A 25169-nucleotide genomic window follows, 5' to 3' on the forward strand; every position below is an offset into this window, starting at 1 on the left:
GAATTATAACACTGCAAGAGCAACTGTAAATTTCTGAGAAGTGCCACTGTAAGAAAGGGAGGAAAAATTACACAAGGTGAAACTATCTGACTAGTTGTTGCCAATAAGTCAACACACTAAATAACAAGTTATTGTTTGAAAAGCTAAAGCACAGTTAAGATCTCAGAAAGCCCTGCCCCTTGAGTGTTTACTGAAAGCAAGATGTACATGGTCACCTTCAGGCAATATAAGGAAACTGGGGGGGAGAAACTCAAACTGGAATCTGCACTCAATTGTACACTTCTATTTTATACTGTTATGTGTCCTTCATTCATACCAGACCCTGTGCTTCTGATATTAAAGGGTCTAAAATACGCCAAAGTACTAAAACAACTCTAAAAGCTCTGGGATTCATAATATTGGTAATTTTAAGTAGTAATACTTCGTATGTATAGCCCTTGGCTTTCACATATATTATTTCCTTCTGATTTACTCATACTAATGGTTTCTACTAGTGAAAATCAGCTTAATCAGCTCCTGCATCTTATTTTCAGGGGCAAGATTTATCATGGGATGATAAGAGTGTTTACCATTTTCCCTGCAAGGCCCCTCTTGTTAGTGTTAGGCATATTTCTTGCCTTTCCTGTCCAGCATTCATTTTTCTCTTCATTCATTAGATATTTATTGTGGGTCTACGAAGAGGGGGTAGGACTCCATCTGTAACTCTCTGGGGCCTTAAGAAGCCAGACAATAGTGTTCATGAATTCTAACTAGGTTGTATTGCCAAGTTTTGCTCCTCTCGCCGCAGTGTCACTGGTTAGAGAGCGAGGACATAGAGTTTAACTTCTCATTTATGGCACCAATCCATGCATGAGCAAAATGGATACTGCCGTCGGTTTGAAGCACAGCCCTGCAAACAACATCCACCCGGACGGCCAATCTATCTGCCGCGGAGGCCGGTGGGCGGGGTTTGTGGAAGCCGAGGGAAGGACGGGATCGGTGGGAGGAGACCTGGGAGTGCGGAGTTGAGCCTGCGGCTAAGAGTGACAGAGACAGGGAACCCAAGCCATTGCCGATGGGGGAATATACTCCCTTTCCTTCCTCAAGGGGCACGGGGGGCGGGGCGGAGGTACCTAGTTTCTGCCCCAGGTAGGTGAGGCTGTGATAGACCTTCTCTGCCGCGGCCAGGTGGGCCAAGGCCGCCAGCAGCGACAGCCAGCTGCCCCCCGCGCTCTTGTTGGCCTCTCGTTCCTTCTCCACATTGTCCTTGGCCTTGTCGTAAGAGAAGATACCCAGGTGAGAGAAGAACGTCTCCAGCACCGCCTGTTCCAGCGGGACCGGGGCTGCCAGCGGGATAGACTCCCCCATGCGAGCTGCGCTCCAGCTCCACCCACGTGGCTCGCCTCTCCCTCGCACTTCCGGGTTCTCAGGGAACGGGCGCACGAGCGTGCGTGCGCGTGACCGCCGCAAGCGGCGGGCTCGTGAGCGCGCGGGCGCCTGCACCGCGCCTGGGCCTTAGAGAGGACGCGGTTAAGGGTCAAGGCGGGAGAGGGATGGCCGCTCCTTAGCTCCTGAGCGACTCCGGCGCTTCGGTTCCCGCAGCTCTGACTATTCGGACCCTCAGGGCAGAGCGCGAGGCGGCCCGCTCGCTGCTCCGTGGAGCTGACGGCGTTCTGAGGTGAGCTGAGAGGCCCCTCCCTGTTAGACTGCGTCAGTGCTGGTGAAGTCACGTTTCCGTGACGTCAGTAGTTCTTGTCCTAACATCTGGCCGGCGCTCGGCTGGGGCCTGAGGCGCGCGGCGAGGTGAGCCTTGGACCTGGAACTGTGCTGGCTCTCACAACAAGGAGTCTGTAGTCCTCATTGCTTTTAAACCAACTCCAGTAAGTGGTTTATAGAGTAGAAGCCTCAGGTGGGTAAAGGTTTATCTCTCACCCCCATGTCTGATGTTCACCCGTGGTGGGTTAATTCACGCCTCTGTCAGGTTCTAGTCATCTCGGGTTCGTGCTAACGAAAGGGCTTCCGACCAGAGCTGCTCCTAGGCTTGGCCGTACTACCCACACTATATTAGGCTTCCTTAAAACGTTATCAGAATGAAGGCTACGTTAATGCAACTTCTGCTAAAGAATCTGAATTGATGTACTTTGTCATTCAGATTAATTACAAATCCTCAAACATTTAAGAAACACCCAGCTCATAGGTATGTCCACTGCTTGAAACACTACCCCACTGCTCACTTAGTTTTTACTTTTCTCTTTGTTATTTTTATTTTATACACTTTAGTCATAGTGTATTTAAACACGTATATTTTCATCTGTCTTTCCCCTACTAAATGAACTCCCTAAAGCACAATCTAGGTTTCATTCACCTTTATAATGTTTTCATCATGGATGGCACAATGATTTTTGTTAGACAAATGAGGGAATCGCCTGTTTTCATTTTTTTGTCAAACAAGATCGGTTCTGCCATCGTTACCTTTTAATGCAAATCCCATAATTTGATTTTAATGAATATATAGTATACCTGTTGCTTGCTGTCAAGAATATAATTGGGTAAGATCAACTTTGTTAACTGTGAAATTTTATATGTAAAGGTGAAATTTTATATGTTATAAAGGTGAAAAAGGAGGCAGCAATGGTATCTCTTTGGGAGAATCAGGGAGGCTTCCTGGAAGAGAATGTGGTGGTCCTTAGTGAATGAGTAGATATAAGTAATCAAAAAAGTGCAGTACTAGCACCAAAACCGACAGACAGTGAAAGAGGATTATAAAGACTGTAAACATACTCCAATAATATAAGAATTCCTTAGATAGTAAAGGTGGCATCATAAATCAGTGGGGAAAGGAAAACTTATTCAATCTATAAGTGAAGGAGACATGATTATGGGGGAAAAAAAGACTTTTGCCCTGTATCCTGCAACAAAAAATAATTACATGTGTAAAAAACAAAACATAGGGCTTCCCTGGTGGCACAGTGGTTGAGAGTCCACCTGCCGATGCAGGGGACACGGGTTCGTGCCCCAGTCTGGGAAGATCCCACATGCTGTGGAGCAGCTGGGCCCGTGAGCCACAGCCACTGAGCCTGCGCGTCCGGAGCCTGTGCTCCGCAACGGGAGAGGCCACAACAGTGAGAGGCCCGCATACCGCAAAATAAAATAAAATAAAATAAACACATAAAACTGACACAGCCATGTAAAGCAACTATACTCCACTTAAAAAAAAAGAGAATAGAGAAGGAAAAAAAGTCTAACAAAGTAAATTACTGTGTAAACTCAAAGTCAAAAACAAAAAAATGTAAACAAACTAGAAAGAAATACAAGTGAAAATTTAATTGATCTAGAAATAGAGAAGAAACTAATTACAAAAGAATTGGAAGAAATTACAAAGGAAGAGATTGGCTTGACTGTAAAAATTTCAAAAAACGCAATACCAACCTGGGGGGAAAATATTTGTAATGTATGTCAGATAAAGGTTTGATGTGCTTAACATGTCAAGACCTAGTAATCATAGAAATGCAGATTAAACTATTGTATTTTTCACCTATCAGATTAAAAAAAATTGTTTTTAAGTGCTGGTAAACATACAGTGACTCTGTTCTTATACACTGCAGATGGGCGTGTAATTTGGTATGACCTTCCTGGAAAACATTTGGCCATGTATATTAAGGTTAAATGAGAGTATATGCACAGTGTCTAAAGTAGATGCTTAATAAATATTAGTAATACTTATTATTGTTACTATTATTGTTATTTTTATCATTAGCATCATCATACCTTTTAATCAGCAGAGCACCTAGAGTAATACCTTGAATTTATCATCTTTAATAGTAGCCAGTTATTTTACCAGCAAAACAAGTTTATTTGGGAATAGCCAGAGGAATTGCAATTCAGGTTATGGGAACTGTGGTGGACCACAGGCAAATCCAGAGAACATGGAAGGGGAGCTTGCTTTTATAGGGAAAAGGGGGGCCTTGGTAGGGGCTATCATAACTAAAGAGTTCACTGGAGGAAGCTGGCAGTCCAAAGTATAGAGGCTTCTCATTGGCCAGGGTGCTACAGTCTCTGATTGGCTGGGCTGTGGTTGGCCAGAAAGACGGTTTTCTTCTTCCTTCTGGATAGTAAAGTAGGCAGTACCTTCCTGTGGGAGAGATGTAGGGGTATGTCTCTTCCAATTTGGAGTAATTGATGATGCACAGCTGTGAGAGCTCTCCCTACAGGTGTGTCCTGACTCCAATTTTAGCTGATGTTCTTTAATTCCACAGACTTAATGGATGTTTGTTAAATATTTGATTGGCTGATTCTCCTTGTCTCATAGGAAGTTTATAGGAAAAAGATACTGAGTTCATTACATGATAAGCTGTTAAAAGGTTGATGTTACAAAGATAGAAGTTACCTTAAATGGTTATCTGGTTCAAAAAAAAATGGTCATCTGGTTCAGCCCATTAGCAGGACATTTTGGACAGTAGCAATAAATGTTTGCCATTGATGATATGTTGGCTGCATATCAAATAACCCCAAAACTTAGTGACTTAAAACAATAAAAGTCATATATTCCCTCTCACAGTTTCTGTGAGTCAGGAATTCAAGAGTAGCTCAACTGGGCATTTCTGTTTCAGTGTTTCATAAGGTTGCAGTCAGATGTTGGCTAGGGCTGTGGTCATCTGAAGACTTGTTTGAAGCTGGAGAGTCTGCTTTCAAGGTGGCTCTCTTACATGTCCAGTGGATTGGCACAGGCTGTTGGCCACATGGGCCTCTCCATGGGATGGCTTGAGTGTCCTCCTCACAGCATGGCTACTGGCTTATCATGGAGCATGTGATCAATCTGATCGACCGGAGCCAAAGCTGCAATGCTTTTTACGACATAGCCTTGGAAGTCACACATCACCTCAGCCATATTCAGGACCATCCTTGATTGACTTAGGAAGTAAGGTTCAATGGAGGCTACCCTGGAAGCTAACTACCACAGAAGATGATGACATTTCCAGCATGGAGTATTATCTGTCTTCTTAAAAATATCTAAGGATGGAAGCTCTTAACTACTCCATTAGTAATATTGCTCAAGAAGTTGTTTCTTAATATCAGCCCTAATCCCTCCTGTTAAGTCTAGAAAAGACCATTGATTTGATACTGCTCTTTACAGAGTCTTTGAAAATATCCCTAGTGACAATGCCAGTGACAAAACCATTTTAGTGATAACAACCCATTTGGGAGGCAAAATGATACTAAAAACAGGCAAGGCATTTATTCATTCATTTATTCAAGCATCCATTTTTTTCATTCATTTGATAAACAGTTGACTAAATTTTGTGTGGTTGAAATACACATAAAACAAAATATACCAAAAATAATTTTACAATTTAATGATTATTCCAGTTAATTCCTACCCCAGTTTTTAAGTATTTGGGCTTACTTCCTTTTTGCTGATCTGTTTTCTTCACATTATACTAACATCATAATAAAACTGTCATTGATTTAGCACTTACTATATGCCAGGTGCTTTACATATCACTAATCTTTCAACTCATCTTCAAGGCAGGTGTAGCTGTCACCATTTGATTATGGAGAAGTTAAGTAATTTGTTCAAAGTACGCACAGCCATTAACTCGCAGGGTGAGATGCAAACCAAGATCTGTGTCTCTTTTTTCCACAAACTTGGCTGCTGTTAGTGAGTTATCCCCATATACATATGTCTCCTACCATATACATATGCCTCCCATCTAAGAGGTAAGAGACTTCCACATTGTTATTTAGGCATTTTCAAATTGTTTCTGCAGTTATCTCCCTTTTTATATGGACAGTATGGTTGAAAAGTATGATTTTGGTGAGAAGCCTCTTTTAGCTTACGAAGAGGAACCAGATATATGATATGGAACAACCTCTTTCATTTTCTCTTTGGATTATTTACTAAAAGATACCATACAATTAGCAATACATTATGTAGCTCTTTAGCACCTTTCAACTAAATTACTTTCCCTGTTGTATATTTTAAAAGTCTGACCACCACCACCACCAACAATCCTTTTTTGTACACTTAATTAACTCTTTGCATTTTGTTTTTCTACACATGTAAATAAAATGTGATTTTGAAATCACAAGTAGGAGATTATACAGGGTAGTGAGTTGAGGAACGAATCCAAACTTAGAAAAAGAATATTTTAGGTCTATTCTCTACATAACCATTGCCTAATATTGGTATAGAGCTGCGTTGTCCAATATGGTAGCCACTAGCAATATGTGGCTATTTACATTTGAATGAATTGGAACTAAATAAAATTTAAAACTTGGCTTTTCATTTGCTCTACTACATTTCCAGTGCCTAGCGGCCACCTGTGCCTAATGGCTACCATATTGGGCAGCACAGACACTGACCGTGCGGCATACAGAATCTTAGTTCCCTGACCAGGGGTCGAACCCATGCCCCCTGCATTGGGAGCGTGGGGTGTTAACCACTGGACTGCCACGGAAGTCCCTGAAATTTCTGTCATTACATAAAGTTCTATTGGACATGCCGGAACGAAACAATGTCATAAGAAAGAATTTCACAGATTAAAAGAATAATAAGCCAGGGGCTTCCCTGGTGGTCCAGCAGTTGAAACTCCAAGCTCCCAGTGCGGGGGGCCCAGGTTCGATCCCTGGTCAGCAAACTAGATCCTGCATGCCCCAACTAAGTATCCCGCATGCCGCAACTAAAGATCCCGCACACAGCAACAAAGATCCCTCATGCTGCAGCTAAGACCCAGTGCAGCCAAATAAATAAATCAATATTTTAAAAAATAATAAGCCAAAAGGAACAGCAAGTTCTGTTATTATTTTAATCCTATTTCATACGTTCTTCTTGACAATATCCATATTTATGTTTTCCCTTTAAAATGTTACATGAACACGTATATACATATATATATATAAATACAAAATAATTATAGCTAAATTTATTGAGTGTTTAATAAATTCCAGGAACTGTGCTAACTGCTTTCTATGAATTAACTCATTTAATGCTTAGAACAATGTTATATTCATTATGGAAAATTTGGAAAATATTTTTAAAAAGAGAGAAAACCAACCTTAATCCCCAAACCCAGAGATAATCACTGTTGACATTTCTGGTGGACGCTGCGGTGTGCTGCCCGGATCTCAAGATACAGCTGCCAAGAATGTTGGCTGTTGATGACTCACAGTTGAATTCTTCTCCAAAATTGCCTCTGTGAAGGAAACTGCCTCACTCTAGGTTATATCCCCTCCCTGGGGACAGTCCAAATCCCACGACTGGTCACTTGTGGAGGTACAAGGCACAGTCCCTCGGTTGGGACAGTCTGGGACTTCAGCTTCAGAACTTCCAATGGAACCAATTAAAGCCTCTGTGGCATCTGCCCTGCAGTTCACCTTCTCCCTCTGCCCAGTCCTGCCCCCACAACAGGTGCTGCTCCTCAGAGCACTCTCCACTAAACCAGCTGCAAGCAAATCTCTGCCTCAGAGTCTGTTTCCTGGAAAACCCAACCTAAGTCAACATTTTCAGAGTATAGGTTCCAGTTTTTTTCTTTTTGCATATATATATTTAACTTCTAAAAATCTATCTAGGGCTTCCCTGGTGGTGCAGTGGTTAAGAATCTGCCTGCCAATGCAGGCGACACAGGTTCAAGCCCTGGTCCGGGAAGATCCCACCTGCCACGGAGCAACTAAGGCCATGTGCCACAACTACTGAGCCTGCGCTCTAGAGCCCACGAGCCACAACTACTGAGCCTGCATGCCACAACTACTGAAGCCCGCGTGCCTAGATCCCGCGCACCGCAATGAAGAGTAGCCCCCACCCGCCGCAACTAGAGAAAGCCCGCGTGCAGCAAGGAAGACCCAACCCAGCCATAAATAAATAAATGAATAAATAAATAAATTTATTTTTAAAAATCTATCTAAACTTAGGTCACCCCAACAAATTTGATGTTTTCTCATCTATTGTTTTATATGTTAATTTTTTAGTTGATAACATTTTATGAATAATTTTGCATGATGCCACTAAGTATTTTTCTGTACCACAATTTTTAACAGCTACCTGGGATTCATATGGCACGTTACACTTAGTCAGTCTTGCATTCTTGAATATTTTGGTGTTTCCTGGTTTTCACTGTGGCAAACCCTAAAACTTGGCAGACCAACTCTCATTGCCAACTTCCCTCTCACTTGCCTGCTTCTGGGGTGGGAAAACCAAATATTCCCATGTATTTTGTTTTCCTAGCCTTGCTTACACCTGGGAGTGGTGTTTCAGCCTTCGAGAAGTAAGCTGAAGATTTCTGAGGTTGAGGGGGAAGTTCCAGGAAACCTTATGCCTTCCAAATAAAATGGCACAGCCAGAACTGGTATCATCTCTTCTCTGTTCTCTCTACTTTGTAAGGAATAGTATGTCTGGAGCTGTGGTAGCCATCTTTCATCCGTGAGTGAAAAGTTGAGAAAATGAACGACTTTCAGCCTTGAGATCGCTGAACATTTAAACCAGTGCCAGCAACTACCTATCTCTGGATTTCTTGTTATGATGAGGAAAAAACTATTTTTTTAACTTACTTATGTTTGGGTTTTCTGTTACTTACAGCTGAAATCATTTATAAATGTCACTATCCCTGATACTCATGATTAAAGGTAATGCAGTGATAAACACTTGAATGTAGGCCCTTGAATAGCAACAACTTAACATAAAAGTCAGGGAAGAAGAGAATTAGGATCTTTCATTTCCAGTGTTTCTTCTTCTTGACCTTATGCAGCTCTCTTAACCATCCCATTTTCCTTTTCTTGTGGGGACCATAAAAATAATGCACATTAAGGCTTCCTAAAGTCTTCCAAAAGGCAGTAGTAGTTAGAAAAGGAAATAGACCTTCTATAAATCAGAATCGTCTCTCTTCAAATAGGATATTTTAGCAAACGTAGCATGCCTTGGAGTTCATACCCACTAATACAGAATCAGCAAGGATTTTTTGGAGCAAGTACTGTGTGAACTGGGTTGTATTTTAGACTAAGTCATGCATTAACTCTCTATGTATTCTACTGGAAATCGTTAAGGTCTCTAGGGTTGGGATATTTTATCCCCTCAGGATAAACAGAGAGAATCAAAGAAGATGAACTGAACTACTCTTTGAAGTAAAAGGAGCAGCGCTAAATTACAAAACAGATGTGAAAATTGTGTTTGATTTCAGCTTTCTAGTGGCAGGTACTTGACAGTGGAAAACCTGAATCTGGTGAGTCTACCTCCATGACTCCCATACCCAGTCTTGAGGCTCTTTCTAATTTGGCAGCCCCAGAAACCTTAGGTTGGCTTGTTCTGGTTCAAAGTAAAGCATGGAGATACTTTTCGATATCACAGGGAATCAGAGTATCTAAGACCTGAAGTGTCCAAGATAGGGATGCTCTGGCTTATTCCCACTGGTGTCTTTAGGATGGAAGATGGCTCCAGATCTGGCCAGACTGCCAGCAAGTTGCTCCGGACTAGACTTCCATTCGTGAGCATGGACTAAAACTGGACTGGCAGAAGCAACAGAGTGAAAAAGCAACCCAAGGAAATCATGTGTCTGATAAGGGGATAATATTCAGAATATATAAGGAACTCTTACAATTCAACAACAACAAATAGAATAGAATCCAATTTTAAAATGGGCAAAGAAGATATACAAATGGCCAAAAAGCATATAAAAAGATGCTCAGCATCACTAATGATTAGGAAAATGCAAATCAAGACCACAGTGACATATCACTCATGCTCATTAGAATGGCTACCATCAAAAAAACAAAACAGAAAATCACAATTGTTGGCGAGGATGTGGAGAAATTGGAACCCTTGTCCCCTGTTGGGAAGAACATAATATGGTGCAGCCCCTATGGAAAACTGTGGTGGTTCCTCAAAAAACTAAAAACAGAAATACCGTATGATCCAGTAATCCCTCTTCTAGGGATATATCCAAAAGAAAGGATCTCAAAGAGATATTTACACACCCATGTTCAGCCCATTATTTGCTGACCCCTGCAAATAATATTATTCATGGCACATTTTGCATTTTTGTATTCTTTTGGTGTATTCGATTCAAGCAATGGGAACCATTCACATCATTTTAAGCAAGAAGGATTTAATTCAGGGAATCAGGAGCTTACAAAGTTATTGGAAAGGGTGAAGGGATAAAGTGGGGCCTCCAGGAATGATTACTAGGACAAGACTGCTGGGCTGGTTTACCAGGGTAGCTGCTACCTCTGCAATAATCAGAGAGACGGGGAATCAGGGGACTCCATTGGAACTGTTGAGTTCAAAGACATACCACTGTAGCTGTTAATCCAAGGATCAGGAAGCCACTGCTGCTCCTGTGACTACCTCTCAACGCCTGTGAAGTTAGTACCTAGACACTGAAATAATGTAGCAGAAAAGCCCAACGTGTTCACAGCTGAGTTCGCCAGCAGAAACAAAGCAGGTGGCTTCAGCCTGTGATCCACCTTCTAATTGGCAGGAGCAGAACCCTAACTGCAGGGAGATGGGGGAGGTGTGGTTTTTCCTTCTTTAACACCTGCAGTGTAAGAAGGCACACTAGGGGTTTGGCATGGATCCTGAGGACCCACCTGGATTGTAGCTTTAGGCACTTTCCAACTCTTCTCATCTTTGGCCAGCTCTTTACTCCTTTATTTGAGAAACCTTCTCTGAGACTCACTTCTCTGCCTCCACTCTTACTGAATAGGATGCCCTTTTGTGAGCTTTCACAGCTCTTAACTCTGGCTTTGCAATGTGTATATCACTCCATATCGTAACAGCCTGGTTTCTTCCTCCACTAGGTTACAAGCTCCTTGAAAACAGAAACTTGGTGTATATTTGTTGAGAATAGTAAGCAGTTTCTATATTGTAATATCCCAAATAGCATTTCTTTTCCTATTTTCTTTGCTCCATACTTTTGTGTACTGATATCTATATAGTAAAAGCTAAAAAAGTGTTAACTTTTTGGCTTTCTTTTTGGCAGAGCAAAGAGAAGTTCCACCAATACTCTGTATGTGTGTATCTTTGTCTGTCTCTCTGTATACCTATATAGGTTAATAAATGGAACAGCTAATGTTTGAACATACTCAAGTGAGAAGTATATATAATCCTCATAACCATCCTATTAGGTAGATATTATTTTTATTCCCATTCTATAGATGAAGAAGCTAGGGTTTGGAGAAGATAAGTAGCTCATCTACAGTTACACAATAAGTGGTAGAACTGCAACCCTCCAGTTCCAATACCAAAATTTGTACTAAAAAACTTAATTTTATTGAAGTATAGTTGATTTACAATGTTGTGTTAATCTCTACTCCACAGCAAAGTGATTAAGTTATACATATATATGCATTCTTTTTCATTATGGTTTATCACAGGATACTGAATATAGTTTCCTGTGCTACACAGTAGGACCTTGTTGTTTATCCATTCTGTATATACTAGTTTGCATCTGCTAATCCTAAACTCCCAATCCATCCCTCCCCCAGCCCCCTCCCCCTTGGCAACCACAAGTCTTTTCTCTATGTTTGTGAGTCTGTTTCTGTTTTGTAGATAAGTTCATTTGTGTTGTATTTTAGATTCCACATGTAAGTGATATCATATGGTATTTGTCTTTCTCTTTCTGACTTCATTTAGTGTGATAATTTCTGGTTCCATCCATGTTGCTGCAAATGGCATTATTTCATTCTTTTTTATGGCTGAGTAGTATTCCACAGTATATATGTACCACGTCTTCTTTATCTATTCATCTGTCAATGGATACTTAGGTTGCTTCCATGTCTTGGCTATTGTAAATAGTGCTGTAATGAACATTGGGGTGCACGTATCATTTTGAATTATAGTTTTCTCTGGATATACGCCCAGGAATGGGATTGCAGGATCATATGGCAACTCTATTTTTAGTTTTTTGAGGAACCTCCATACTGTTCTCCACAGTGGCTGCACCAATTTACATTCCCACCAACAGGAGGGTTCTCTTTTCTCCACACCCTCTCCAGCATTTGTTATTTGTAGACTTTTTAAATGATAGCCGTTCTGACTGGTGTGAGATGATACCTCATTGTAGTTTTGATTTGCATTTCTGTAATAATTAGCCATGTTGAGCATCTTTTCATGTGCCTCTTGGCCATCTATATGTCTTCTTTGGAGAAATATCTGTTTAGGTCTTCTGCCCACAAAATTTGTACTCTTAACCATTATAATTGTGGTGATGATTATGATAATGATGACAGCTGATGGTCCCACACATTGTGCTAGGCATTTTGCATTTACTATCTCAAGCTGTATATTTCCTTGCATAGAATTGATGCTTAATAGTTGTTACAGTGTGGTAAAGTAGACAAAGCTCTTGATATCTGTGGTCTCTTCCTGGCTCTGCCACTAATGCACTGTGTGACCTCAGGTAACCCTTCTGGGCTCCAGTTTTCTCCTCTGTATATCAGTGAATAATCTTTAAAATACTTCTAGTTCTAAAATTCCAGAACTCTGTGAATAAATTCTACTTTGTTTTTCATTCAATAATTATTACTTCTGTATAGTGAAACTTTTCTCACCCTCTGAATTCTAAGCTCCTGTGGGATTTCAATTTTGTTTTATTGTTTTCTCACATCTTCCATGGTACCTAGTCCAGGGGTGTATATATAGATAGAAAGATTGAGATCTTTCTAAGGGGAAATATCCATCTTCACAAGAGGCTGTACTTACTGTCATATGTTACTTTCTTTTGGGGATGACATTCAAATGTAATTGAGGGCTGCCTCCAAGAAATCAGTACTCAGCACTTCCGGAAACATTTCTGTAGTCAAAGTTAAGATTCTTATCCTTAAAGCAGAGCTGTGGTCACCGCCCAAGCGTCTACTCCTGTGACTGAATGTGAAAAGGTTTCTTTTATGAAAATTGTGTTGCATGCATATAAAGGGGTCTTGGCCTGTGGATAATGCCAGATACAGTAGGGAGTTTTCTACAGGGGACCAGTTTTTATTCTGCTCCCTATGTATCTCCTATAGGGCAATCAGAAAATCACAAATCATTCCATAGTTTTTCTCAATCTTTGAGGAATCACTTTTTTAGAAAATGAATTTTAAAAAGAAAAAAAGGAACTAAACTTCTCTCTAAACATATGAATGACCTATGCACGATGCATAATGTTTCTGACACTTTGACTTTACATCTGTAGTTCAGACAGTCTCAAGAAAAAAGTTACCATGAGTACAGAGTAAACGGAAGAATTCAGCCAAAAAGTGTGTAAGCAGGGAAAGAAAATAAGTACCTTTTAAAAACAGTTATGTTTAGCTGCTATTTTACATTCCAGGGGAACAGCAAAAGAGATTTTGTTTGAGGAGAGAAAAAAAAAGATGGGCCTTTGGGGATTGTGAGTTAGTCTATATGGGGGACGGTTTGACTATGAGAATTACATTGCTTGGAGTAATGAAATTACAGCGATTTGGACCTGCAGAACTCAGAAAAGAGAACTCAGAAAAGAGATGAAGGAGAAGGAAATCTGAGTAAAGTGGCAGCAGGCAGAGCCTGAGAGGAAAATATAGGGAGAAATTCCCTGTGTTGAAAATGGCCATAGAACTTTTGGATACTTATATTTCCTAACCTGTGATATAGAATACTACTTACTCTTATAATTCCCAGACTTTCAGTCAAAGTCTTTTATAAAGAACCACTTGTATGTAATGGTGCTTGGGGAATAAATGAGGAGGGGACAGTGGTCACAGCTAGGATGAGGTGGGGCAAAGAGGAGATAGCAGCCACTAAAAAGCAGGAATTTAGGGATGATCAAGAATTCCTTCTTATAGTTGGATAAAATATGGTATAAATAATGCTATAATAAACATCTTTAGTTATTATTGCAAAAAAAAAAAGAATTCCTTCTTAACCTTGGGGTATCCTTGGGAAATCATGCCTGCGTATTAGAGTCAGGTAAACTTAGATGCCTGGAACACTTGTGGTTATTCCACACTACACATGAAGGGTTAAAGCCTGATCCCCAAGCAACAGGAAAACCCCCAAATTGTGCAGGGTCTGCATGGATTGGTCGACATGCTCTTTAAGGACTTGAATACAGAGTTCATAGAGAAAATTGGAGACTGATATTAAGAACCATTCATCTCACTGGAGAAACTGCATATTTAAAAACAATAACAACAAAACAGAACTCTGTAACCTGTTCGTATGTGGATCTGTGCATTTCTTAGTAACTGTCACCATGGTAGCAAGGCAGGTGGACAGGGTGCCTTCTTAGCACAGTCCATACAAAGGAGTACTGTCTTATACCTTCTTTATTTGTGTTGATCCTATATCTCTGACTGTTAGCCTCTGACACTTCTCTCCCTAGTCGCATCATGCACAGTGCTAGGAATATATTAGGCACTAAAACATATATACTGATTGACTGAATTGAATAAATATTTCTGCTATGTCTTCCTTTCTAAGCTGTAGAGAGAGTCACCCAGCAGAAATTTGGTTTAAAAAATGACCCCTGGGAATTCCCTGTTGGTCCAGTGGTTAGGACTCTGCGCTTTCACTGCCAGGTTCAGTTCCTGGTCGGGGAACTTAGATCCCATAAGCCACGCAACAGAGCCAAAAAGAAAAAAGACTCATATAATTATCTAGGGGATCAAAACTAGGCCATTTTCCTGACTGGGCTGGTCCAACGTGGATTTCAGGTTGAGGGGGTGAAAGGACAGAGATTAGGTACTCTGAGAAACACTATCTTATTAGAAGACTAACATGTAAGTGGCAAGTAGACTAGTAAATTAACTTTCATCAGTGAGGCCACTCAAGGCCCAGAGGCTTTTTGTAAAGACTTGCAGTGCTGTTTTCTGCCTGGATGCAAAGACAAGCTTGACAGCAGTTCCTCAAGTGAGTAATGTCAGGTCTGAGTTAAAGCCGGGAGGACAGGGAGTTCCACAGATTTGAACTTCAAACTGAGAAAGCTTTTTAGGCCCCTCCCCCCACCTTATATTCAACTAACACTCAGCCTGGGAAGCCTCCTTATTATAACACCTTGAGTGAATGATAACCTTTTATCATAGCCTTTTCGTGAATACATTTTTACATTTCAATTTGTCATCTATATAATTGCTCTGCATTTCAATGACTTTCATTTCTATTTTTAATGTTTGGTTATTTCACATTTCTTTTTTAAAAGGTTTAAACGTAGGCATAGCCTCTTTATTTTAATAGCCAGGGTGCCCAAATTTGCCACAGTAAAATCTGGGTTCCTGTAGTTTCAATAAATCTCCAACATGTGCCACCTCCAGCTTATAGATTGATATTCCAGTCATGTTCAAGGCTGAAAACAGCTGCAAGAATTTGTCCTTAGAATTCTTTAGCAGTACCTTGATAAATCCCAAATTCGGCCAGTCTGGTGGATCAGCTACTGGGGTGTGATTATCATCATGATATCACCCCACTGGGACAAACTGAGTGGCATCAGCCTCTTAAGGAACAAGCTGCAGAGGTCACTGTTCCCAGAAAGGAACAGGTTAAATCCTTCCGAACCTGCTAAGGAATTTGACCTAGTTCCTTGAAATTAGAGTGTAACTGGAAAGTATAATTGGTTGCAAATGTGTTTCTCTCTTCCTCAAAATTACTTTTGAACCCCTGTGAGACAGCAGTCGCCTGGACTCAGGTCACGGCCGTTAATAAGCTTGACTAATTCAATATGAAATTTAGGGAGCAGACAAATAGCGTGACTTCGTTTTATGAAAAGAATGTTTAGGCCTCTAGTTGTGAACGTCTGTGGAGACACAGCTGATGTGGTTACAGTACTCACGTCTCCTATCTATTTTTTTGCTGCTGTGTTCAGCACAGTGGCAGGCACGGGGGCTCAGTGAATGTTGAATGAGTGAGGGAATGAATTTGAAAAGCTCCCCACAATTGGACTCCTACATAACTGTCCAGTTGTGGTATTCCCTACTGCCCCCTCCCCAAAACATATAGTTTACACTTTGGCAAAATAGCTGTTGAGTTTCCTAAAAATCTCTCCTGCTTTCCCACTTCTGTACCTTTGCTGTTACTGTACCCACTATCTGGAATGCTCATCTCTCAGACTATGAAAAAGTTGCTGTTTTCCAAGCCTCATCTCAAATGCTACTTCCTTCATGAAAAATTTTACTGATTATCTCAATAATATACAAGCCTTTTTACCTTGTAACTCATAAAGCTCTGTACCTCCTGTTCATTTATTATCAACTACTTTATCATATAATTATTTCTGTAGTTAACTTACTATAAGCTTGCTGTATAGTTAGCTTCTTGAAGATAGGCACACTGGGTCTTATTAATCTTTACAGTGACTAGCACATAGTTGATACTCAATAATTAGTTGTTGAAATAATTATGGTATTCAATTTTACTAATGCTGTACTATGAACCCCAGCAAATTTTTTTAATCATTTTTCTTAATAAAATATAAATGTTCTCATAAATCGACACTATTTAAACTCCCAAATAGATTGGAGTTGTATCTTTGTCAACATGTTCTTTCTAGTTAATTCTAGGAGATTGGAACACTCATTAAGACAAAGGGATCCTCCCTTTGTGTTTTAAATGATCATGGACTTGTTTGGGTCTTTTAGTGACATCATTAAAATTCATATCTTGTGTTTTTCGGAGAAAGTCGTTTGAGTATTTTTTCTTAAGTATTTATGTATCATTGAATTCTTAACTCCTCTGATCATTCATTCCTGTCGTTCTCACCCACGTTACTAAAAGGTGGCATTTCCATCCATTTATCCATTTACATGTAAGGCAAAGGTCTTCATGGAGACCCTTGGGGCTGTGCTTTCTGCATCTTATTAAACATTTTTTTCTACACATGACCTCTTCTTGACACTTAATGATAAAACCAAAGATTCTCTTCCAATTTTTAAAAATTAGCTATCACCACATGCAAAGCCTAAAGAGAGAGGAGATGAGGCACAAATTATCTAAGAATTAAGGCTGGAAGTGAACTGAAAAGCTTCCCTCTTAAAAGCAAAAACACTGCTATGTGCTTTATTTCCTAAAACTTCTAGTCCTCCTGGGGAAGGTATGTAATATCTCATGCAGGAGATTCTAAGGATTTAAGACAAAAGGTATGAAGTGGTGGACAAAACTGTCCTTTTCAAAATTTGGGATGGTCTTTATTCTGACCAGTGTATGGGTAGCAGTCCTGGCTTACAACTCACCAAGTCTCCTAAAAGGATTATTCCCAAAATAAATGCTCCTTCAGTCAAACCCTCACCAGTTTTTATTTTAAATAAAATTCTCTTTTTACCATGCTCCTTCTCTTGCTTATAATGGTGACTCTGTGTCCTCTCTCTTTAACACTCTCTCCCCATCTCCTTTCCTACTTTTCTAATCATATTTCTGTCCTTCTTTTCATTCTCTTTATTCTAATTTATATCATAATATTGGTCATAAACTACTTCTACATTTTTAAGGTAATTTCATAGTCTTCCTGTCGTAATTGATGTTTTTCAAAACATCTGTTTCTTATTGAAAACATCTGTTGAGCATCTATGATCAGCCAGATCCTGGGCTAGGTAAGGAGATATAGTCATAAACAAATCATATAAGGCCCTGACTTCATGGAGCTTATAGTCTGCTGGAGGTAGTCTTGCCTTGGCCAAGACTGATTACAAGAAGAAAAATTTAGGTTAAGTTTTACCATCACCCCCTTGCATTACCTCTCCAAAGAGGCAATGAGATAAAGCTTTTTTTTTTTAAATTTATTTTTGGCTGCATTGGGTCTTCGTTGTTGTGCTGCATGGGCTTTCTTGTTGCAGAGCACGGGCTCTAGGCACCCGGGCTTCAGTAGTTGTGGCGCAGGGGCTTAGTTGCTCCGCGGCATGTGGGATCTTCCCAGACCAGGGCTCGAACCCATGTCGACTGCATTGGGAGGTGGATTCTTAACCACTGCGCCACCAGGGAAGTCCCCAAAGCTTTGTTTTTTAATCATGGGAAGTTGAGGAATCTGAGGTAACCAGCCAGCTGGTCTAGAAGAAGAAAGATGGACAAAATGATTGCTTGCCTGGGAAGCTTGGCTGGGACAAAGTGAAGGTCCTTGCAGCCTAGTGGCTCTGCAAGACCTCACTGCTGGAAACTACTGTGAGTCTGAGTATATCTGAGTATGGGGGCTGAATTCCTGGCTTTAATTACAAACAGGAATTCATCATTGCTTAGATTGTACATCTATGAGACATACAGATCCCCTCACCAGCAAGACCCAAGAACAAAGGCCTGTCTGACTACAGTTATCTTGCACCTCTTTTAAATTGAATTTTCCAGGTTTAAATAGCTGGATCTACTAGTAAGCTTCTGAAAGGAGCCAGTTCATTTGGTGCCTACAGCAGAAGCTGGCAAACTGCCACCTGCGTGACCAGTTAGCCTGCAGCCCGTTATTTATTTTTTAACAGCTTTATTGAGATATAATTTACATACCATACAGTTACCCTTTTAAAGTGTACAGTTCAATGGTTGTCTGGTATATTTATTGAGTTGTGCTATCATCACCCCAGTCACTTTTATAACATTTTCATCACACGCCCCAAAAAACTGTCTCTCATGAGCAAGTTAATCCCCCTGTCTCCAAAACGCGCCCAGCCCTAGGTAACCACTAATCTACTTTTTGTCTATAGATCTGCCTATTCTGGACATTTCTTATAAGTGGAATCATACAGTAGGTGGTCTTTTGTGACTGGCTTCCTTCACTTAGCATATTTTCAGGATTTATCCAGGTTGAGCACAGTAACACTTCATTCTTTTTTACTGCCAAATGATCCATTGTATCACTGTTTCCACATTTTGGTTATGATGAATAATGCTGCCATGAGCATTTGTGTATTATGTTTTGTGTGGACATATATTTTCATTTCTCTTGGGTATATACCTAGGAGTGGAATTGCTTCATCATATGTAACTCTATGCTTAGCCATTTGAGAAACTGCCAAAGGGTTTTCCAAGGCTACTGTGACATTTTACATTCCCACAGTAATGTAAGAGGGTTCCAATTTCTCCATGTTCTCGCCAACACTTGTGATTATTTGTCTTTTTGATTACAGCCATCAGGGGGTGAGGAATGGTATCTCATTATGGTTTTGTTTTGCATTTCTGTAATCTGCAGCCTATTTTTATACAGCCTGAAAACTAAGAATGGTTTTTACGTTTTTAATGTTGAAAAATTCAAAAGAAGGGTACTTATCTGAAATTTCAATTTCAGGGTCTATAAATAAAGTTTTAGGGGAACACAACCACACCCATTCATTATGTATTGTCTGTGGCTGCTTTTCTCCCTACAACAGAGTTGAATAGTTGCAACAGAGTCTGTATGGCCTGCAAGGCCTAAAATATTTACTATCTGGCCATTTACAGGAAAAGTTTAGCAGACCCTTGTCTATAATATAGTTGGACGAGACTGCAAAGGATCTAGGGTAGGAAGGAGGAAATATGACTACCCAATAGAAATGGATTTTTTTATTTTTTATTTTTTTTGGCTGCACTGGGTCTTCATTGCTGCACACGGGCTTTCTCTAGTTGCGGCAAGTGGGGGCTACTGTTCGTTGCAATGCATGGGCTTCTCATTGCAGTGGCTTCTGTTGTTGCGGAGCATGGGCTCTAGTGCACGGTCTCCCCTAGTTGTGGCACGCGGGCTCAGTAGTTGTGGCTCACGGGCTCTAGAGCGCAGGCTCAGTAGTTGTGGCGCATGGGCTTAGTTGCTCTGTGGCATGTGGGATCTTCCCGGACCAGGGCTCGAACCTGTGTCCCCTGCATTGGCAGGTGGATTCTTAACCACTGTGCCACCAGGGAAGTCCTAGAAATGGATTTTTTAAAAATAAAAACAGGATGCAAGTGGGCAGAACAAGGGAGCAAATCAGCATGTTATGGAGCTTAGGGAGACTACAGTATTGTCACTCGAATCATTATTATAAGATCCTTCCAAATCTGGGCTCTCCCATTCTTGCAGTTCTCTCCCAGAGTTCCATTCCTGATCTACTGCTCTGGTTATATATTGTTCATCAGAAACCTCCAGGGATTTCCCACACCCCCCAGACCTCTTATTCAGGACTACTTAGCCAAGGTCCTGCATGATCTGCCACATCCTAATCTTCCGGTGCTCACCTTCTATCGAAGACACCTAGCCTGAATTTCAGGATTCTGTGCTTTCACTCATACTTTCTTTTCTGCTTGGAATGCTTTTCTCTTCTCCAAACCTTAGACACATTTTATTATTGTTATCATGAAATATTTCAAGCATACAGAGAAGAGCATAATATAGGAATATCTGTGCACTCACCACCAAGCTTTGTCAAATCTTACCATTTTGCCATGTTCTTTAGTTTGAAAAAAATATTACACGCTTAGATATTTTTAAAACCTCCTCAAATACAACATCTTCTAAGTTAGGCCTCCTTGATGGACCCAAACAGAATTAAACTCTTCTTTCTGTGATTTCCCATAACCCTTTCTTTATACCTCTATCATCTGACTTATTCTACCCTTGTAAAATATTTTAAGTATTCCTTACTATTATCATTCCCATAGAGTAGTACAAAGATGGTTTTAGTTAGTCCAAGGAAAAGAGATTTTAAAAAAATATTTTAGGACTTCCCTGGTGGCGCAGTGGTTAAGAACCCGCCTGCCAATGTAGGGGACACGGGTTCAAGCCCTGGTCCGGGAAGATCCCACATGCTGCGGAGCAACTAAGCCCGTGCGCCACAACTACTGAGCCTGGGCTCTAGAGCCCACGAGCCACAACCACTGAAGCCCGCGCGCCTAGAGCCCGTGCTCCACAACAAGAGAAGCCACCGCAATGAGAAGCCCTCGCACCGTGAAGAGGAGTAGCCCCCACTAGCCGCAACTAGAGAAAGCCCGTGAGCAGCAACTAAGACCCAACGCAGCCAAAAATAAATTAATTAATTAAAAAAAATTTTTTAAATCTTTACTGAATTTGTTACAATATTGCTTCTGTTTTATGTTTTGGGTTTGTTTTTTTTTTTTTTTGGCCCTAAGGCATGTGGAATCTTAGCTCCCTGACCAGGGGCCGAACCCGCACCCCCTGCATTGGAAGGCAATGTCTTAACCACTGGACCACCAGGGAAGTCCCACAATTAAAATTTTTTTAATTGTGTTTATTTTTCAATGCACATTTTTAAGTGCACTCTATTAGAAATATGTAAACACAAGTATTTAAAAATATATATCTGGAACATCAACTCCGTGATTTCCCAAGATATTCTTTAAGACATGGCTAAAGTAGGTAGAGATACTAGAAAAGTATTGAATAAATAATGATGTTAGGAAAATATGGAGTAAATAAAAATACAGATGATATGGCAAAAATTTTGTAGGTTCTACTCAAATAATTCAGCTTAGAGAATTCAGCTTATTAGAACAAGAACCCAGTTTTATTTATTTTTGTATACCCTAAGTATCCAACTAGCTCCAAAGAGATGCTTACTGAGTTGAACTGAATTCTCTCTGGCACAGTGAGATCCTTGAAAATCATATGAAACCTCCTAAACAGCAGACCACGTTTAAGACATTGCCCGCACATTGAGTGTCCTCGGCACATATGCCAGGGACAGGTGGTGCTTTTTTCCCTCTCCCTTCACTGCCCATTATGACAAGTTGCCCCAGTTGGGACTTGGTAAATATGAAATAATGCTAATAATATTCATCATCTGAAGGAAAGAGGACTCCAAGTTGCTAGAATGCTCTCATTAGTATCACTTCAACAGACCAATCTCAGCAAATATCTGTTTTGGGGACATTCTTAGAGAAATATTTCTCAGTCTCCTTAAAAATCATATTTTATGGCATCTTTTCATTATTATTAACATTGAACCATCTGAAGTCACATTGGCAACTGAATTTGGTCTTGAGACTTGGCAGCAAGGAATCATTTTGTTGTGTAGCAAGCCCAAAGCATGATATTAGCCAAATTATGTCATACAGTTATGAAACTGCTGTCCTGTCTTCCAGCTTTTCTGAGTAAATGTGGCCCTTTCAGAAGTTTCGCTTCTCTTAACCTAAAATGACCTTATATGCTCTCAGATATCAGAGAATCCTCATTATGATGAAATCTTTCACTTTATGTATTTCCTTTCTTATATAGCCTGTGTTTTGAGGTGGTGTTTTGGGAATATGGGGAGTCAGGGGAATCCCTGAGGCCTCTTCTTCAAAAAAGAAGATCAGAACATGTCAAAAGTTTGGGTTTAACCCCCAAAGCTTGACTCATATTGGACTAGATATGCTTCTCAAAGAAACCTAAGAAGCTTCTGTAAGTGGCTTTAACTTTTGTTTCCTAACTCCCACTGCTAAGGCACAGGTCTTTCCTGATCTTAAAACTCCATGCTGGGACTGGTTTCTAAGCAGATATAACCTTATTACTTTATCATCCAAATGAGGACACTATTGAAAATAAAGCAGAGGGTGCTGGGGAAATAAAGGCATAAACCACCCAGGGAAATAGTGAGGACAAGTCATCATACTGACAACATTTTGAGCCCCTTATCCTCTGTAGCAGAGCCTCTCAAATTGGGGTCTAGATTTTCAGCTTGAAAGTCTGTGGGGTTTCTTAGGAAATCTAAAGTTTTGTTTTCATTTCAACAAAATGCCCATGTTTGCGTTGTCTATGTTGATCCATTGTTTGTCCGTGAGTGGGAGAACTTTAATTGTCCTTGGCCAAAAAAGAGAACAGAAACAGACTTCATACATAGTGAAATGTACAAGCTAAGGGACAGTCAGATGTCAGCATGGCCCGTACATAAAGATGTGTAGTAGTTCTGAAAGAGAAGAGTGAAATGTGATAGCAGCATACTGAACTCAAGAGCCTGTGTGGTACATTCTACTGTCTTCATTTGGCAGAGGAGATAGAGTTTGAGCAAAATATCACGCATTATGTTAATGATATTAATTTGCATTTAATTTTGTAAACTTTTAAATTATATATTTGTGTTGATCTTTTAAGAGCATATGGAGCTTTCTCACACCTAGATTTATGTTAGTACATATTAAAGACACCTGACAACAAGAATTAATTTAATTTTGAAGGTCAGCAGGAATTTTAGAAGTTTAAGAATCAATACTCCTAGAGCAAAGTTTTGCTTTTCTTTCTGTCTTCCTAGTCCAATTATGTCCCCTGGTGGTTATAGTTGCTACTAGAAGTAGAATACTTCCTTTATAAATGTGTCCTTTCCAAATTCATTTGTCGGTCAGCTGTGCAGAAGACAGAATAATTTCCCTGTAGCAACAGTGTTATAAATAATGGCCACTATTGCAGGATAGCCCACAAAAACCCACAGTGGCCCTATGCCACTTTATCTACACCCTCTACCCTCCTCCACTGACCTCCTTGCTGGCAAAACATACAAATCACCATATCTGTCATCACTGCCACCACCACTAACTACTCTGTCCCCATCACCACCAAAAGTAGAAAGAGGAGGGGGTTAGTGCCTTGATCAAATCCATCATCTTTATTTATAGGCGACAACTTACGCCCTGAAATCCTACACCCCTCCTGAGATCTTCAAAGGAGTGGACCACCTAGAAGGAAACTTAAAGGTTTCTTTGCCTCTCAGAATCTTGGGGCAAATATTAATCTTGCTTCCTTTTCTTTTGTCCCATCTGTAGCCCCTCTTAGTTCTTCAGGGTCAAAGTCACCTTCCAAGTAGAAGACAACAAGAAAGAAAAGAAGACCAGAAAAATAATGGAAGAAAACCCTTTGCCCCATGGTTTCTCCAAACCCAGAAGCCAGAACTTTCTCAGATATGTAATGAATACACTTTCAAAGCCTTATCTCTTCCGATCTTTGTAACTTTCGCTTTGTAACTAGGGACCGACTGAAAGGGGAAGGGTTGAGGGCAGAAGCAAGCTGAGTCTGCTTGGTGTTCATCATACACTATCAGCACTTAAGCGCTCAGCCGTTATTTGCGCTGTGTGATTCCAAAGGCCCCTTCCCAGTAAGGGACAGTGACAGTGTGGACCCTGTTGTGTCTATACAGATATAAATCCCATTTTAAAGAGACTGGGAGAACTCTGTAGATGCTATCGAATCCATTTACAGTGACAAAAGGGAAAATTTATATGATTTTAACAATGTAGAAAAAAGCTAGAAGAACATATAGACAAGTAAAATACTTATGCTGGTTAAAGTGCCTGATTGTGGTGAATTATTTAATTTGGAATTACCTTAACATTGATATAATGTTGTAAAATTTTATTTAAAATAAATGAAAGTGTTCTTGTTTTATCTGTTGCTACATAATAAACCACTCCAAAACTAAGAGGCATAAAACAACACTTTATTTCTTAAAAAGTCAAGCTCATAGAAACAGAGAATAGAAAGTAGTTGCCAGGGGCTGTGGGGTAGGGGAAATAGGGAGAGGTTGGTACTTCTCCAAACTTTGAAGGGTACAGACTTTCAATTATAAGGTGAATAAGGTCTGAGGATCTAATGTATAACATGGTGACCATAGTTGATAGCACTGTATTATATAATTGAAATTTGCTCAGAGAGTTGAACTTAAATGGTCCCCCCCCAAAAAAAAGATAAATATGTGATGTGAGGGATGGATTTACTTGAGGGGGGGAATCCTTTCACAGAGTATAAGAATATCAAATCATCACATGGTTTTTGTTTGTTTGTTTGTTTTGCGGTACGCGGGCCTCTCACTGTTGTGGCCTCTCCCGTTGCAGAGCACAGGCTCCGAACGCGCAAGCTCAGCGGCCATGGCTCACGGGCCCAGCCGCTCGGCGGCATGTGGGATCTTCCCGGACCAGGGCACGAACCCGAGTCCCCTGCATCGGCAGGCGGACTCTCAACCACTGCACCACCAGGGAAGCCCCAAATCATCACATTGTATACTTTAAATATCTTACAATTTTATTTGTCAATTATACCTCGGTGATGCTGAAAAAAATCCAACCCTTTACTGTATCTCACAATTCTATGGATTGGCTGGGCAGTTCTTCTACAGGTCTCACTTGGGGTCTTTCATGAGTCTGCTGTGATGTGGCGACTGGAGCTGGTGCTCCTGTCTGTGGGCTCCTTCTGCATGTTTCTTTAGCACATCCTTCACCCAACACAGAAGAGGCACTTTGCGCCAGGCACTATTCCAGGCGTTGGGATATAGTACTCAATAAGACAAATGAGGGCCAGACCCTCATAGAGCTTACATTCTTAAATTGTTACATTGCAAAGAATACG

The 25169-nt window shown here is 40.5% G+C and overlaps 1 protein-coding gene and 1 long non-coding RNA gene across 7 annotated transcripts in view; one reads left to right on the forward strand and one right to left on the reverse strand.

Annotated features, from left to right (window-relative positions):
* KICS2 (KICSTOR subunit 2) overlaps positions 1 to 1637 on the reverse strand; it is a 115718-nt gene extending 114081 nt beyond the window's left edge. For all 6 annotated transcript variants that reach the window (XR_007469972.1, XR_007469973.1, XR_007469971.1 and 3 more), the window contains exon 1: positions 1113 to 1637. Coding sequence is in view for 1 of the 6 variants with exons in the window: in XM_004276588.3 (XP_004276636.1) it covers positions 1113 to 1347 (235 nt within the window). In the remaining 5 variants the exon portion in view is untranslated. The remainder of the gene's footprint in view (positions 1 to 1112) is intronic.
* Positions 1522 to 24246, forward strand: LOC125960394 (uncharacterized). Its single transcript, XR_007469987.1, has 2 exons — positions 1522 to 1657; positions 23594 to 24246. It is a non-coding gene; the product is annotated as an uncharacterized LOC125960394 (long non-coding RNA).
* The last annotated feature ends 923 nt before the right edge of the window (positions 24247 to 25169 follow it).

Source organism: Orcinus orca, chromosome 11, assembly GCF_937001465.1.
Source record: "Orcinus orca chromosome 11, mOrcOrc1.1, whole genome shotgun sequence".
In the NCBI taxonomy this organism is placed as follows: Eukaryota; Metazoa; Chordata; class Mammalia; order Artiodactyla; family Delphinidae; genus Orcinus; species Orcinus orca.